Source organism: Erythrolamprus reginae, chromosome 1 (genome assembly GCF_031021105.1).
Source record: "Erythrolamprus reginae isolate rEryReg1 chromosome 1, rEryReg1.hap1, whole genome shotgun sequence".
NCBI lineage: Eukaryota > Metazoa > Chordata > Lepidosauria > Squamata > Dipsadidae > Erythrolamprus > Erythrolamprus reginae.
The window spans coordinates 228,510,657-228,526,669 of NC_091950.1; the positions used below are offsets into that span (position 1 = coordinate 228,510,657).

A 16,013-nucleotide genomic window follows, 5' to 3' on the forward strand; every position below is an offset into this window, starting at 1 on the left:
GGAGATAATATACTGTATTGCCTTGTGATATATGATATATAGTCTTAGAAGATAATATATTGTCTCAATGGGAAATATATTTAAACAAACATATGTTGGAAATGAAAACGGGTAGAAGGGAAAGCAAGGAGAAGTGTGCTTATTTTCAACTGCTGTGATAACTTTTGCAAATGAATTACTAAGGTTTTGATCTTCAGCATGTCATCTCATGTGTCTTCATTACTGCTGTGAAGATTGCTAGGCAAGGAAAGTTTAAACCGAAGAGGAGATTCCTTACATCAGTGCCACAAAGCGTTGCACAACAGAAATGCCTCTTGATGTGTCATTTCCTTTTTGGCCCCCAATCAAATGTCTAAGTCAGGGAAGGAAAGAAAGGGATTTTCTAACTCAGGGAAGGAAATACTTCTCATCTGCTTCTCTGAAGAAATGTAGTGAGAAAGGCATATTTTTTACATTATTGTGTATCCAAAAAGACTGAAGAAATGTTAACACTTAGAAATCGTCTGGGAAAACTGCCACTACAACTACTATCCTCCTTGCCTACAGCTAAGAAAACAATAAACCAAGGCATGTAAAGGTCCCAACTGCACCCAGCAAAACATGTTTTCCCATTGAGGTCTGGGATTTTAAAAATCACCAATAACTGGAGCCCTGCATGCCATTTTTGCAGAATGTCTGCGCAGCATTTTGTTTCAAAAATTTTATTGAAAGCTAATTAATGCGAATATCTGAATCAAATGGAATAGTAATTCCGCATCCTATAAAGCCAGTTGTAGTTAAGTAAAAGCCCCTTTCCTCTGGCTATGAGAATTCTGCACGTTGCTATCCCCAAGAGTTTGGGGCCTGGGAAAAGAAGGGCAGCAGGCACATGTTCCTGGGTAGGGGCAAATGACTTGTGCATGATGTTGTCATTTTACACATTTCCTTTTGGCATCATTGTGGTTTGCTACGGACACCACTGCTGACCACAATACTGATTTCAAGACAATCAAGCAGAATAGAAGTAGACATAGGTTTCTCTAATTATGCTACTATAAACATGATTCTTGCCTATTCAAATATCCTCTGATTCTTAAATGTCTACATTGGAATCCTGCCCATTTGGGATGAAAGAACCCATATTTTAAGCTGAGAGGTATTCTGCAACATGGGCGAGTATGTCATTAATTCTAAATCTTTTTCAGACCTGCTCCTAGTTTTTACACACTTACACACACACACATACACACACACACACACACAAACTAAATCAGGAAGGTGTATGCAGTGAATGATTGTGTTCAAGCTTCAATCCAAACATTTGTTATGGATAAAATGGAGACAGAACTAATACTCTGTTAGTACACTTTTAGATTGTCTAATGTGTGTACAATAATTCTATAATGTATTCTGTATAAGAATCCTATAAAATACTTCTGCATATAGGAAGATTGGGATTTAGAAAGGGCAATTTATATAGAGTGAGATTTAAAATTGGGATTTATGATTTACTGATTGTGATCATATTTTATACTCTATTTTAATTAACAAATGCTGTGCTATGAGCAGAACTAGAAATAGAGAAAGAAACAGATATGGTTGTATATTTTCTTTCTGAAAATTTATTCAAAGTTAATTCATTTGAATTTTTAATCAAAGCTTACTTTCTCAAAGATATCTCAAAAAGAACATGATTCAATGTTTCACTTCAAAGTATTGAACTGACTTATTTTCCAGATCAATTTAAAATGATGACACAAATCAAATTCAATATCTGAATCATACCAGGTGCTTCATTCAAACATTAGTCAATATCTGTAAGATAATAGCCTTTTGAAGTTGCAACTTCATTTGGAGCATTTGCTGAGCCTTATATATAATATGACTCAGAAATCAAACAAGTTAAAGGCTGTAAAATTAAATAGATGCAGAATATAACATTTGATTTGCAACGGTTGAAAATGTAAGGTAAACATTATATACACTTTGAATATTATACTTAAACATGTATAAATATTTTGCTTCTGGTATTTTACTTCAGTGATTGCTAAACGGACAGTTCATTTTCTAAAAATGAACTTTGGATAGAATAGAAATATTTTTAGATAAGATCATTTTTCTATGATTGGTTCAATGATGTTATGAAAAATATTTATAATATAATGAAATACATTTTAAAAGCTGGATTTCCTTTTCAACCTATTTTTATTACTTTTTATCACTAAACATTATTACATATCACAAAATATATTGAATTAGCTTAGTGCATGATAAATGCACAAGGATAATTTAAGTTTCTTATTTGAAAATATGCTGGGTTCCTTCTGCACAAGAATATATAATGAAGCTCTAAGGAATATTCTTCAATGTCCAAAATAATTTTTTATTTTAACAGTAAATCTGATGGAGAATTTAATTCAATTTAGAAATCCTGCATTTGGAGTTATAATTCTATACATATATGGATTTGTGTCACATTAAATAAATTGGATTTCTTATTGTAATTTCTGTAATAAATACTGTGTGATGTATGAAATTCTATTGCTAATTAATTCTCTCTTTAGTCTCTTTGTATTTTATTTTTCCTCTTTTTTTTCCTTTCCTTTTTTCTTCCTTTCTTGTTGTAATTTTTCTTTAAAATGCTCAATTAAATAACACTACCACCATCAGTTTATGGATGGAATTAATGGTTTGGGATCATAACCAGAGATTTGACCATCGAGAGACATAACTGATTGTTTTCAAAACTTCACTACAGGATAACACATTTGGATTGTATCATACATTTACTTACGGGACTGGCTCCTGCCACATGAGTTCCAGCGATTGGTTAGGTTGCACAGAGTCGGCCTTCTCCAGGTCCTGTCAACTAGGCAGTGTCGTTTGGCGAGGTCTAGGGGAAGAACCTTCTCTGTGGGGGCTCTGGCCCTGTGGAATTGGCTCTCCTCACAGATTCATACTGCCCCCCCCTCCTCACCTTCCGTAAGACTCTAAAGACTCTTCTATGCCACTAAGTTTGGAGCTATTAGACTCTAGCCCCCTGACTCATGAATGCTATGTTTGTGGTCTGAGTGGGAATGTCTGAGTTTTAATAATTGGAGATTTTAGATTAATTGGATTTAAGACAGTATTATATTGTTTTCTTTTATATGCTGTAAGCTGCCCCAAGTACTTGGAGAGGGGCGACATATCAATCCATCCATCCATCCATCCATCCAACAAACAAACAAACAAACAAACAAACAAACAAACAAATTTAAAAGAATATTTTCTTTACTAAATATTAAGTCTTATTTAGGACTGAGTTTAACAATAATATTTTTAAAATGTCTTAGAATGCTTAGTAGCTAATACATATACATATGTAGTTTCTGTAGCTCCTCTGCCATATCCTGTAATAGTAGACTGGAAACATGAAGAAACAGGGAATAATTTATGCTGCAATATCATAGCAATAAGTTTGACTTTTGCTTATGCAAAGTAGCTACAATATGACTTTACAATGCGGTATGATACAACTTTAAAATAGCAGGTAATCCATGGTGTTTTTAATAATGGTTTCTTCCCCAAACCCCAAAACTTTAACTTTAGACTGTCTACAGTTGACCTGCTAAGAGGTCTGTAAGGGGTGTCCATAAGCACACCATTGTGCCTACCGTCCCTGTCTTATTGTCCTATTGTCCAAATTTACCTGTATCTACTTTGCTTGTGTTTATGTTCTGTTTATGTTTGTTTTGTTTAAGATTTTTTAATTATTAGATTTGTTAATATATATTGTTTTTGTTGTTGTTGTGAGCCGCCCCGAGTCTGCGGAGAGGGGCGGCATACAAATCTAATAAATCAAATCAAATCAAATACCAATATCTGCTATCTTGTACATTTTTTGACAAATAAATAAATACATACATACATACATACATACATACATACATACATACATACATACATACATATTATATTATATTGTATCACAGTATTAATAATTGTTCCACTGTGTGTGTGTGTGTGTGTGTGTGTGTGTGTGTAGGCATGCGTGCATATGTGTGCACATATATATGATATGTATGTATGAATGTATTTATGCATCTCTGGAACAATAAAAGAGCACACTGAATTCTAAAGAGATAAAAAAAATGGAACGGCTGAGCTAGTTGTACAACTCTGAACAGAGGACAGAATGTGCACTTGAGTGTCTCACAGCATTCCCTTTTCTTTCTTTGTTTCTTTTTTTTTCTTTTTTTGCAGTGTCCTTTGCCAGTGTAAACTTTTTTTTGTCCATTAAAATGTAGTTGGAAAACCTCCAAATACTGAACTAACTTTTGGGATTACATTTAAAAATATTAACTTTCATTCAGTATTTCAAGTGAAAAATATCAGTCCATGTCAACATCTCAAATACTAAGTCATAATTTGTATAGGCTCCATGCTCTGGCCTAAGGCAACAAGCCTAAAAAAGTAGACATGGTGGATAAAGTTATTAGTAAATATCAATACAGGGAGTCCCCATTTACTGACTATAATAGGGACCACCAACTCCATTCATAGTTCCCTCTAAGCTGAGCAGTGAGCAATCGCTCACTTAAAAATCATCATCAACTCAGAGTTTTCCAAACCTGCCCAGAAGCCGAGAGGGAAAGAGTGAGAGGGAAGGAGAGAGAGAGGAAGAGAGGAAGAGAGAGAAACAGATAGAAAAAAGAGAGGAAGGAAAAGAGAAAGAAAAAGAATGGGAGTAAGGAAGAGAGAAAGAAAATCAAAATCTAGTTTGAAACTAGCTCAACTATTTAAGTGGCATTTTGATATTGATAGAGTTGCCCTAGAGCTCACTGTTATAGACACACAGTACAGTATTTTATTTTGAAATTCTCTGAGGCAAAACAGGGTGGGTTTTTTATTTGTTTGTTTGTTTGTTTGTTTGTTTGTTTGTTTGTTTGTCTGTCTGTCTGTCTGTCTGTCTGTCTATCTATCTATCAATCATCTATCTATCTATCTATCTATCTATCTATCTATCTATCTATCTATCTATCTAATATTTCTGTGCCCCCCAGTCCCGAAGGGACTGCCGCTCAGACACTATACTTTTCCGCCCACCCCCCAAAAAAATTAGAGGAAACACTGACTCCATTGCTAAGTAATGTAGGCATTAAATGAAATGCTGAGTACGCATGATGGACATACAACATCAATTCCATTGTGGTCTTGAAGGGCAATGTTACATGATCACAATTTGCTATTTCTTGCCAGCTTTCCCAATGATTTTGGTTATTAGAAGGCAGCTGTAAAAGTCCCAAATGGTGATCATGTAACTCGAGAACACTGAAACCATCATAAATGTGCCCAAATTGTGATCACATGACTGCAGAGATAAAGCTGCAAGTTTCAGGAGCTGTTGTAAGCTTACTTTTTCAGTACTTTTGATAGTGAAAGAGGCACTCAGTAAGTGGCAACTACCTAGAAGCCCACCATTTGAATGATAAAATTACATGTAAAATGAAGCAGGGACCCAGATTAGTAAAGTGGTTAAGGTACTTGCAGGGATGGGCCCGACCTGGAATGAGGGGGAACGCAGTTCTGTTGGTGGCAATGGAGCACATAGCCTAGCTCCAGTGGTGCCGCCGGGCGTGCACGCGCAACAGGCGCTTCTCTGGACCTCTGTCTGGACCTCTGTCTGGCCTGCCCTGCCATGAGCACTGCCCTCCCCCGAACTCCGCCTGGCTTCCCTGCCGTGATTCTGCCTTCTCCCACATCTCCCTGGTTGCCCTATCGGGAGCGCTGCCTTCCCCTGAACTCTCCCTGGCTGCCCTGCCACGATTCTGCCTTCCCTCAAACTCTCCCTGGATGCCCTGCCGTGATTCTGCCTTCCCCCCTGCCTCTCCCTGACTGCCCTGCCGCAAGCACTGCCTTCCCCCGAACTCTGCCTGCCCTCACAGGACAGGGCAGGTGGAGTTCGAGGGAAGGCAGCGCTTGCAGCAGGGCAGCCAGGGAGAGGTGGGGGGGGAGGCAGAACTGAGGCAGGACAGGGCAAGTGGAGTTCAAGGGAGGGCAGCGCTCATGGCAGGGCAGCCAGGGAGAGGTGGTGGGAAGGCTGCACTCATGGCTGGGCAGGACAGGCGGTGGGGGGTAACTTACCTGATTTCCACTGTTTTTGGCTTTTTTGCTTCTGTGGAAAATCAGGTAAGTGACAGGTGGAAATCACGTGTCCTCGTGTGAGATTCAGTTTCTGCACATGTGCAGAAACTGAATCCTGTGACATAAGTGCACGCACATTCCCAGCCCTGTTCTTGTGGCGCCGAGAATGGTAGCCCATCGCTGGGTACTTGGCTAGAAGATGTGAGTTCTAATCCCAACTTGGGCACAAAGCTAGATGGGCGATCTTGAGCCAGTCGCTCTCTCTCAGCCCTAGGACGGGAGCAAGGGTAAACCACTTCTGTAAACCTGCCAAGAATATTGTGGGGACTTGCCTAGGCAGAAGTCAATAATAACTTGAAAGCACCAAAACAAAAACAAAGGAGTAAGTGAATATAGCCCTCAAAGCTGGTTACATATAATTAGGGTAGTCACAAAGCCTTCAAAAAAAGGATTTTAGAATGTGCATTGGCACACAGTAAACTCTTCTTTTACAAATATGAAGGCAGCCACTTCGTTGCCAGAAATGAATGGCTGCTTTGGAAGTTGCTCTCAGCTGCCTCCAAGAAGAAAAAAAGCAGGGCTAAGGGGTTGTGCAAACATACACTTATGAATACATATGGTAGCATTCACACAAGCCTTGGAATAATCCTGCTGCATTCACTGTTTGAAAATAGATGGTGAATATGTTCTCCTGAGCACCTATTTCAAAGGCGTTCCATCAGCCGACTAAATAACTTGTCCCTGAACAGCTTATTAAACTGTATACGAGAGAGGCCAGAAAAGGAGAGAAGAACTAAGGAGAAATTTCTTGATAGTTAGAAAAATTAATCAGTGACACAACCTACCTCCAGAAATTCTGGGTGCTCTAACAATTGGAGGTTTTTAAGAAGAGATTGGAGAACTATTTGTCTAAACTGGTACAGTGGTACCTCTACCTAAGAATGCCTCTACTTAAGAACTTTTCTAGATAAGAACTGGGTGTTCAAGATTTTTTGTGTCTTCTTAAGAACCATTTTCTACTTAAGAACCTGAGCCCGGAAAAATTTCCCAGGAAATTTGAGAGTGGCACTAAGGCCCAGTCAGTTTCCTGCCATTCCCCATTTAATCCTGGCCATCTCGGGCTTTTCTGGGCTGCTAGAGAAGTCTTTCGGTGGTGCTTGAGGAGGCTTTGGCAGTCCAAAGCGAACAAAGCATTTTTTTTTCTCTGGGTGCTTGGAGAGGGAATAAACCTCTGCCAGGGCCCAGAGAAAAGAAACTCTCCCTTCGCTCTGGGCAGCCCAGAGCAAACAGAATGTTTTCCTTTCTCTGGGCACTTGAAGAGGGAATAAACCACTTTGCTGTGGTGACTCCCTTGCGCTGCCTCCCATACACCTGGCATGAGGTTGCCTCCCGGAGCATCTGGGTGTCGAAAGACAAAAGGGGGCACTTCGCCCCAGCCAGATCAACTCAGCTTCAGCCATACCAAGGAGTCACCACAGTTAAGGAAAGGCGCCGGCTACAAAGCGAGCGAGCGAGAGGAGAGGGGAGCCCTTCAGCATGGGAAGGAAGAGGCAGCAGGTAACAGCAGCAGCAGCAGCAGCCTCTCGCCCGCCTGGGTTTCTTTCTCTGGCACATTGTATGGGAGGCAGCCTCGTGCAGAGTCCCTCTTTTTTTTTTAAAGCCTTAAAGTTTTGGATTTTTTAAATTTCCCTCAACCTTACCTTTTTCCTTCGGCAGCGACTATCCTCCTCCTCTTCTTCCTCCTCTTCTTCCTCCTCCTCCTCCTCCCCCCTGAGCTTTTATTTCTTTCCTAATGGGTTTGTACAAATTATTTGCTTTTACATTGATTCCTATAGGAAAAATTGCTTCTACTTACAAACTTTTCTACTTAAGAACCTGGTCACGAAATGAATTAAGTTCTTAAGTAGAGGTACAACTGTATAGGTTTCCTGCCTGAGCAGGGGGGTTGCACTAGAAGACCTGTAGGGTCCCTTCCAACTGTTATTCTGTTATTCATGAAATCCAGAAATGTACTATTGTCTGAGGTGAAAACCCACCATATAATCCAAATACTGTCTTAAACTTGCAGAAAAATGCCTTCTCCACTCTTTTTTGGGACATTCATATTTTCCACAGAAAATCAGAGGAAGCAAAGGAAATCCCTGGAATGCAACTGCCGAACAATAAATAAAGCAATAAATAAATCAGACCATAAATGTGTAGATGGTACAGAAGTCATCTTTTACTTCCAAATTACTTGTACAGAAGTAGAAAATGAAATTTGCTCATATAAATAACTGTCAACCAAAGGACAGGAGTTTTCAATTCTGTCTTTTAGCTTTCTAAGCTTGCCTAATAGCATTTCACATATTATACAAACAGCTGGGTTTTGTAGCCCACATACAGTTGGAAGTTGCAATAACAGTTCTCTGAAACATTTATTTACTGAATTCACTCAGTACACGTTAGGTGTACACATGTACCATTTTAGATCCATATATTTATATCAATGTTAGGTATATAGAAAATGTCCTAGGTATCCCACATTAACAGCCATACAACACAGATATTAAAGGAGCATGCAGTTGTGTGAAATGATTATTTTAAAAAATGTAAAAATTCAGGGAAAATTTTCCAAGATAAACAACTGCAACTTCAAGCAATGCATACCTCTGAACCTGAAATTAATCTGTGAACATTCAGAGCTGCTGCTCCCATTTACCAGCGAAAATCACAGAACATTTGTTTTCTTCCCTGTACTTGCCAAGAGAAGGTCAAAGTTTCTTTCTTATAAACAAGTCTTACAAATTCATGATGTTCAGCATGATGTCATGTCTTAAAATGATAAGCTGGCAGCCCAAGGAACTGACATTCTGTAAAGATGTGCACAGCTTTATGTTTATGCTACTTAGAATGAAGGTTCTAATAAGTCATTGTCTGTATTTCTTTAAAGAGGAGTTTTATAACTGTGATGAATCACAACGGCAAAAGATCAAAGTTTAAAAACATCAATGATGCCATGGGGTATTTTTTAATCTTGTAATGAATGATGATCATGTGCTCTTATGAAGTTAGTCCAACTGCCAACGCCAGATGTGTATATTAAGAAGTTGTTTGTGATGTGACAAGCCCTGGCTCAGCTGCCAGGGAAAGAGAGAGGAAGAATGAGGAATACGATAACATGCTTCAGACATCCGAGTAAAATGAATGCAGGTCCCGGCAGGGAGGGGGACTGTTGATACATGTGTGTTATCTGAATTCCTAGTTAAAGAGGCTTGATAATTAGCCTTATTCACCTAGTTTTGTTTTGTTGGTGCCAGTTGAACTAATTTATTGCTATGATTAATTACCAGTTTACTATGCAAATTAATCTTGGAATTCTCAGGAGGAAATGAAATTTTAACATATTTCTCCACAAAGTATTTAGATGGGAAAGTTAAAACATTCTGTGGAGGTATGAAATGATTCTTGTCCAAGTTGAATCATGTTTTAAAATTGTTTCTGTAATTTCTTTTCTTTTCTTTAAACTACCATATGTTGACACAGTGTACTGGGATTTCTTTTATATTATTGTTATCCCAGATGGAGGTTTAAACAGTAGTTTATTCAAGTCGAATCAATCCAAACAATTCTTGAGACATTTCATTAAAAAGGAAGTTTAAAAGAAAACTACACATTCAGCTAGGTTATTCAGGCCATACCAGGCTGAATGAAAAACGAAAGAATGAGAACAAGAAATGCTAATGAGAAAAAAGGAATCCAGTAGATAATAAGCCCTACATGGCATTGGACCAGATTACTTACAGGACTGCCTTCTCCCGCATAAATCCCAGTGGCCAGTTAAGTCCCACAGAGTTGGCTTTCTCCAGCTCCCATCAACCAGACAATGTCATTTGGCACTGCCTAGGGGAAGAGCCTTCTCTGTGGGGGCCCCGACCATCTGGAATCAGCTCCCCCCAGAGATTCATACTGCCCCCACCCTCCTTGCCTTCCACAAGAGTCGTAAGACTCATCTATGTCACCAGGCCTGGGGCAATTAAATCTGGCCCCCCGACTAATAATTGTGATACATGGCGTGATTGTACTGTTTGATTGAGTAATATATAGTTTTTAGCTATAGATTTTTTAAAATATATTAGATTTGTACTGTATGCTGTGTTTTTATATTTATTCTGTGAGCCACCCCGAGTTTTTGGAGAAGGGTGGCATGCAAATCTAATTAATAATCATCATCATCATCATCATCCCTTTTTATTGCAATTGAATTCTCATATTTAATTCACTGAATTTGGTCTATAGTAGTTATTGGCCCAGCTCACACTTACAGGATATCCACATTTGCCCAGATCTCTAACTCAGATCTTTATTAAAAAGTGAAATTAGATATTTTAAGAAGCTGGGTAAAATATGGAGATCCCCTTGTCATCCATACCATGCATAGTTTGGATATATTCAATCATGTGAGGGAAGGATCCAGAAGTTCCTATTAATAGATCTTACTTATTAGTTAAATTAGATAGGCTAAAGGTCTGTTGTAGTCATTATCTTTTGGTCCAAACAGAATAACAAATAGATCAGTCATGGTTTTTTTCATATTTTAAAACATATATCCAGCTATTTTGAGAACAAACCAGTTCTTTACAATTATGAAACTTAGGGAACTTGATTCGCTACCCAAAGCATATCTTTCAAGAAATAAATTTTATAGATCAAAATGTAATACATTGTAGGTGGAAAGATGCTTTATGCCAGGAGTTCCAGAGTCATTGTAAATTTTTTTCTTCATATGGAAGGATGTACTACTTGGTACATAACATTCCTAGCAATATTTTACATGTGGAAGTCTTTTTCTTGAAACATTTCCTCCATGCTGGGCTACCACATGTTGCTCTGACGGCCAAATTAACTTTTCCCCATATTCAGAAATTGCCTTGCCTGTTTAGAAATTTCCCGTTTCAAAGGTATATCAGAATAACCATGTAGACTTCCAAAAGGGAAGAAATAAATTAATTCCAGATGTCAAAAATTGTTAGTGTTCCACAAGGGACAACATTCTATCAGAGTCAATAAAATGCTAGCAGTTGCATGTGAGAGAAGAGCCTTTTTCAATAGCAGTAAATTTAGTAGAGATGAAGTAAACAGGAAAGCCTTGTGTTATATGATGAAAACAGACTTTACATGGGGAAGCAAACTTTATATTTACTGAGAAAATAAGAGTGTCCAATAGTTCTCCATTGTTAATAAGAAAAAATAAGCATAACAATAAGAAGACAGAGCAACTAGATTGCTCTTTTGCAATACTTCAGAAAACAGAAGTGATCTTTTATTCATCAAAGGCATGCAAATGACTGAAATGATCCTTTTAGAAGAATTCACACTTCTATTAATGTGGTTATTCTTCAAATAATAGTTAATCTCTAACTTAAATACAAGCATGCTTCATCAAACAACTTCAGTTTTTAATTAGAACTGAAAAGAAGGATTTAAGATTGTCTTATCAAGATATTTGCTTATAAATGGCACTGATTATTAATTGAATTTTTCCAAAGACAAAGGCAGACAGAGAAACCAAGATGGATTAACCAGGTCTGACTGTGCACATCAAAAAGCACAATGTACAACAATGACTGGAACATGACCAAACCGTTGTCATTGAAAAGCTCATTGTCTCACAAGTACATTTTTATTCCTGAAGGAATGTGGTATGATATACAACAGAAGCAGAAACATGCTACCTGCTCAGCAATACAGTACAATAAACAATCCAAAAAGGAAGAAGTAGTACACTAACTAGCTATAAGTATTTTTAAGATTAGCATGCACCCAACTTGTGAGCAAATCACTTTTAAGGCCTCATATTCTACTGTTTTTCCTGGAACTCCATCCAAAGGAAAGACAGGAACAATCACTCTCTATGTCTTACTCTCTTCCAGACAGCCAGTTTCCACCCTACCAAACAGGCGGCTAGCTACAATATTGAGTCACACAGGAGATGTAACTGTTATAAATATCATAACAATTTAGTCAAGCCTTTTCCCCCTTTCTATTATTTTGCCTGGTTGAATATTACAAGAAATCAATTGATATTAATAATAGCTCGTTTTGATCTTATATGGATCTTTTAGGTCTTTCCAGAACTTTGGACTTGGAAAGAATTAGTATACAGTTCATCCATTCTCACTCTTTACTGAAAATGAAATGTAGCTGTGCAACAGGCCAAAATATTGTTTTGAGAAACCTTGCTGGGTGAGGACTGTGACTGAGCAAATCTATGGGTTTATCTTAACCATTAGTTGGCTAATGTGCTTTAAATTTCTATACATTAAGGAACTGGTTTTACTTCCTTGAACACTGTTCCCTATGAGCAGGGGTGGGCTATTGCCCGGACAGGGGGGGCGGACACAGTGGGATAGTGAAAATGGAGCTCCACCCCAGAGCACCCAATTTGCATTGAAAGATGTTGAAAAAAATGCAAGGAGTCCTGCATAAGCCATGCCCACACTGTGGTAGTAAAAGTTTTGGTAGCCTTTCACTGCCTATAAGACAGGTGGATTGAAAAAGGGTTTCAGAGGTGGTGAATACTGCAATAAGGAATGAGATCGTCCCCTCTGTGTTAATAATGGAAATAATGAAACCATTTCTGATAAAAGATTTAATTTAATTTAGATTAGATAGATTCTGAACTCCATAGAGTTGGTCAAGTGGCTAATCATGCAGATCCATTTCATCTTGGCTATGTGAACCTGCCTTGATGGAGAATTAATTTTTTGGCTTTCATAAATTCCTTAGTGATATTTAGTGTTATGGCAACCATGATATTCATCTGTATATTCTCCAGGTGTTAAAGCATTTCCAATCCTAGTTATGTGCTGGAGGGGAGCAAATGGTGCTTCTGAAATTTACACCATGGTTGCTGGGCATGGAAATTTCACTATGGGGTATCATTTGGAGATTTATGCTAAAATATCACCAACTTGCAGATACAAGGGAATTTCTATTTCTTCCAACCATTAGTCTCCTTAAAATAGTAAAGATTCTGAAAGCTAACACATTTTTAAACTGTCCCCTGGACACAACATAATGCTTCTGTTGTTTTCAGATTTGATTAATTTGTTTTATATATCCACTAAATTTGAGATTTGCTAGAGATTTGCTAGACTGAGATTTTATTGTCTATCCCTATCTCTTTGCTTGTATTACTTTGATTAATAGTTTTTCTGCCATTCTTGTTTTTTAATCATGCTTTCTCATTTTCATTATTTATGTAGAGTAGATACTGAAAGCAATGTAAAAATGAGTTTAAAAATAATCTATATTTTCAACCCCTTAACTGCCTGCAATAAAAAAACCTTGGACTGAATGATGAACAGCTCTGGAGAGTCCCTCACTAGAAACATAATTGGCCCTACTGACTGGTCCAAAAGTACCATAGTGGATTATTTCAATTTCAATCAATTGTTCATCACTGGTGACAGACTGATATTTACAATTGGTTCCAACTGTTCTTATCTTTAACAAACTTGTTCAAGCTGCTTTGTTTGAACATGTTTTTGGCTTTTAGTTATTCTTAGGTGCCTTGTTAATATGCTTTCTCCTTATTATATATTTTTATATGAAATACCTAATCTTACTGTCCCCTGCTCATCAGCTGACAGGATTGAGGTGAGATATGTTCACTGGAAATAAGTAACAATTACCTTACCCCAGAGGGAACACTGGCTTCCCAGAAGTGAAAGTTCAAGAGTTAGGGCAAGAATATGTTTTGATTGATCATGGCACTATAAGAAAACCATATCATTTTTTACTTGGATACTAACTATACACAAATAAGATTTTATTGTGAGAATCTTTTGTGACTCACTTTTAGGGGTGACTGTAGCTCTAAATTTGATAGAAATATTCAAAATTGATGAGTTTGTTAAGTCTCTGGTTCAGAAATGAAATCTTTGGATTACGACAAATAAGTCCCAAACCTGGCACATAATGAATGAAGGAATGGGACAAGGAAGAGATACTGAGCCTAATATTTAGTATAAAGTATAAATCAAACGTAAACCCAAATAGCCAATATACAGAGAAAAAATAAATTATATTTTATATTCTTGGGATTTTTGTAATATATTGTGTACTAGCTACTACAGCGGCTTATTTTGGTGGTGAACACAAATTTTGTGCTGAGAAAAATCTCATTTTTCAGTAAGATTAGGGTGAAAATATGCTTTAAAAAGAGGCAAAAATTCATAAGTAGCAAATTAGGATATTCCCCATACACCTGAATACTACTTCCTTAAAAAACTTGAGCATTCTCACTCAGATCTTGAAAACTGGCACTTTCTATTATACAAATAATCAAAGACATATTAACAATTGGATCTTATACATTAAAAAAAAGCTCACTTAGCAATTTGAGACAATATGAATACAATATTGTAAACATTTAAGCTGAACTTTCAGATAACTGTATGAGATACAAAATGCAATTTCCATATCTTACTGAATTCAATAGAAAACTGTTTCCACTTCTAGATTGTTTACGGTTATTTACAAAAATTGCCAAGAAAAATTACAAATTATTTATAATAATTTGTATTAACTATATTGTGAAAAAAGGCCCAGTGTCAGGCTGAACTCTTTAACTCCACATGAAGACTTGTTTTATTTCTCAGATGCTATTTAGAACGCTGACATACAAATGATTTTGACAAATTCTTTCACAGTGGATAAATCTCCTACGGTAGAAAGGTGAACTAGTAGAGAAAATCTAGTCTGAACTCCACGAGTACCACTTCATTCAAGTATCAAACTGTGAAAAAAGCAATCCATCTAATTTTGATTTTAGAAGACTAAAAGACAAAATAACCCACAATTTCAAGCTAAAATTCATGAGACACCAAAGAAATAATCAAAAAATGAAAAAAAAATCATTCCTGGATTGTTTACTTACACTCAATCTAAACTTGCATACTACAGCAATCAAGAAACAAGGCTGGATATGTGAGGTGAAGAAACAATCCAAATACAGTACTGAAAACAAATTATAACTATTTCACAGATTATCTATACTGTGTCCTAGAAGACAAATAGAGAACATAGTACTTACTCCGTGGTTCCCTTGGTCCATCTACTGTTACTTTTATAGCTCTGTGATATGTAGCAACTTGAGGAGGATTTGTAAGGACAGTTATTGTTAGAGTAAAACTTTTCCCTGTTTGAAAAAAAGGAAGAAAAAATAAAAATTATTATAGAAATGTTTGCAAAAAACCTAAAGAATATAAAATATTAATTTTATATTTGGAATGGAGCAAAGAAATATGTATCTGCCCTCCTCAATAATTGTGAAATTTAGCTGAGTATCACAATTTCACACAAAAAAAATCCGATCATGAGGTAGTGGCAATAATTAGAAGAAAAAGGACATTTTTGCTTGAAGAGCAAACTGCTTGTAAGTAATACAGTACAGTACTTTCAGGACATGTTCTGATCACCATTTTTAATGCTCCAATGTATAGCTACCATCTAGGTCAAGGATGGTGAACCTATGGCACGGGTGCCACAAGTGGCACAAGGAACCATATATGCTGGCACACGAGCCGTTGCCCTAGCTCAGCTCCTACATGCATGTGTGTGCCGGCCAACTGATTTTTGGCTCATACAGAGGCTCTAGGAGAGTGTTTTTGGCTTCCAGAGAGCCTCTGGGGGGATGAGGGAGGTCATTTTTAACCTTCCCCGGCTCTAGGGAAGCCTTTAGAACCTGGGGAGAGCGAAACATGGGCCTACTAGGCCTACCAGAAGTTGGGGAACAGTCTGTTTTTGCCCTCCAGAGAGTATCTGGGGGATGGGGGAAGCTGTTTTCACCCTCCCCAGGCATTGAATTATGGGTGTGGGCACTCATGCATATGCGATAGCATGCACACATGCATGCTCTTTCA

At 37.5% G+C, this 16,013-nt stretch overlaps 1 protein-coding gene across 4 annotated transcripts in view; it reads right to left on the reverse strand.

Annotated features, from left to right (window-relative positions):
* The window catches only part of RUNX2 (RUNX family transcription factor 2), a 260,435-nt gene that overhangs the window by 151,969 nt on the left and 92,453 nt on the right, over positions 1 to 16,013 (reverse strand). For all 4 annotated transcript variants that reach the window (XM_070732444.1, XM_070732446.1, XM_070732445.1 and 1 more), the window contains one exon: positions 15,185 to 15,289. In XM_070732444.1, coding sequence (XP_070588545.1) covers positions 15,185 to 15,289 — 105 coding nt within the window. The remainder of the gene's footprint in view (positions 1 to 15,184; positions 15,290 to 16,013) is intronic.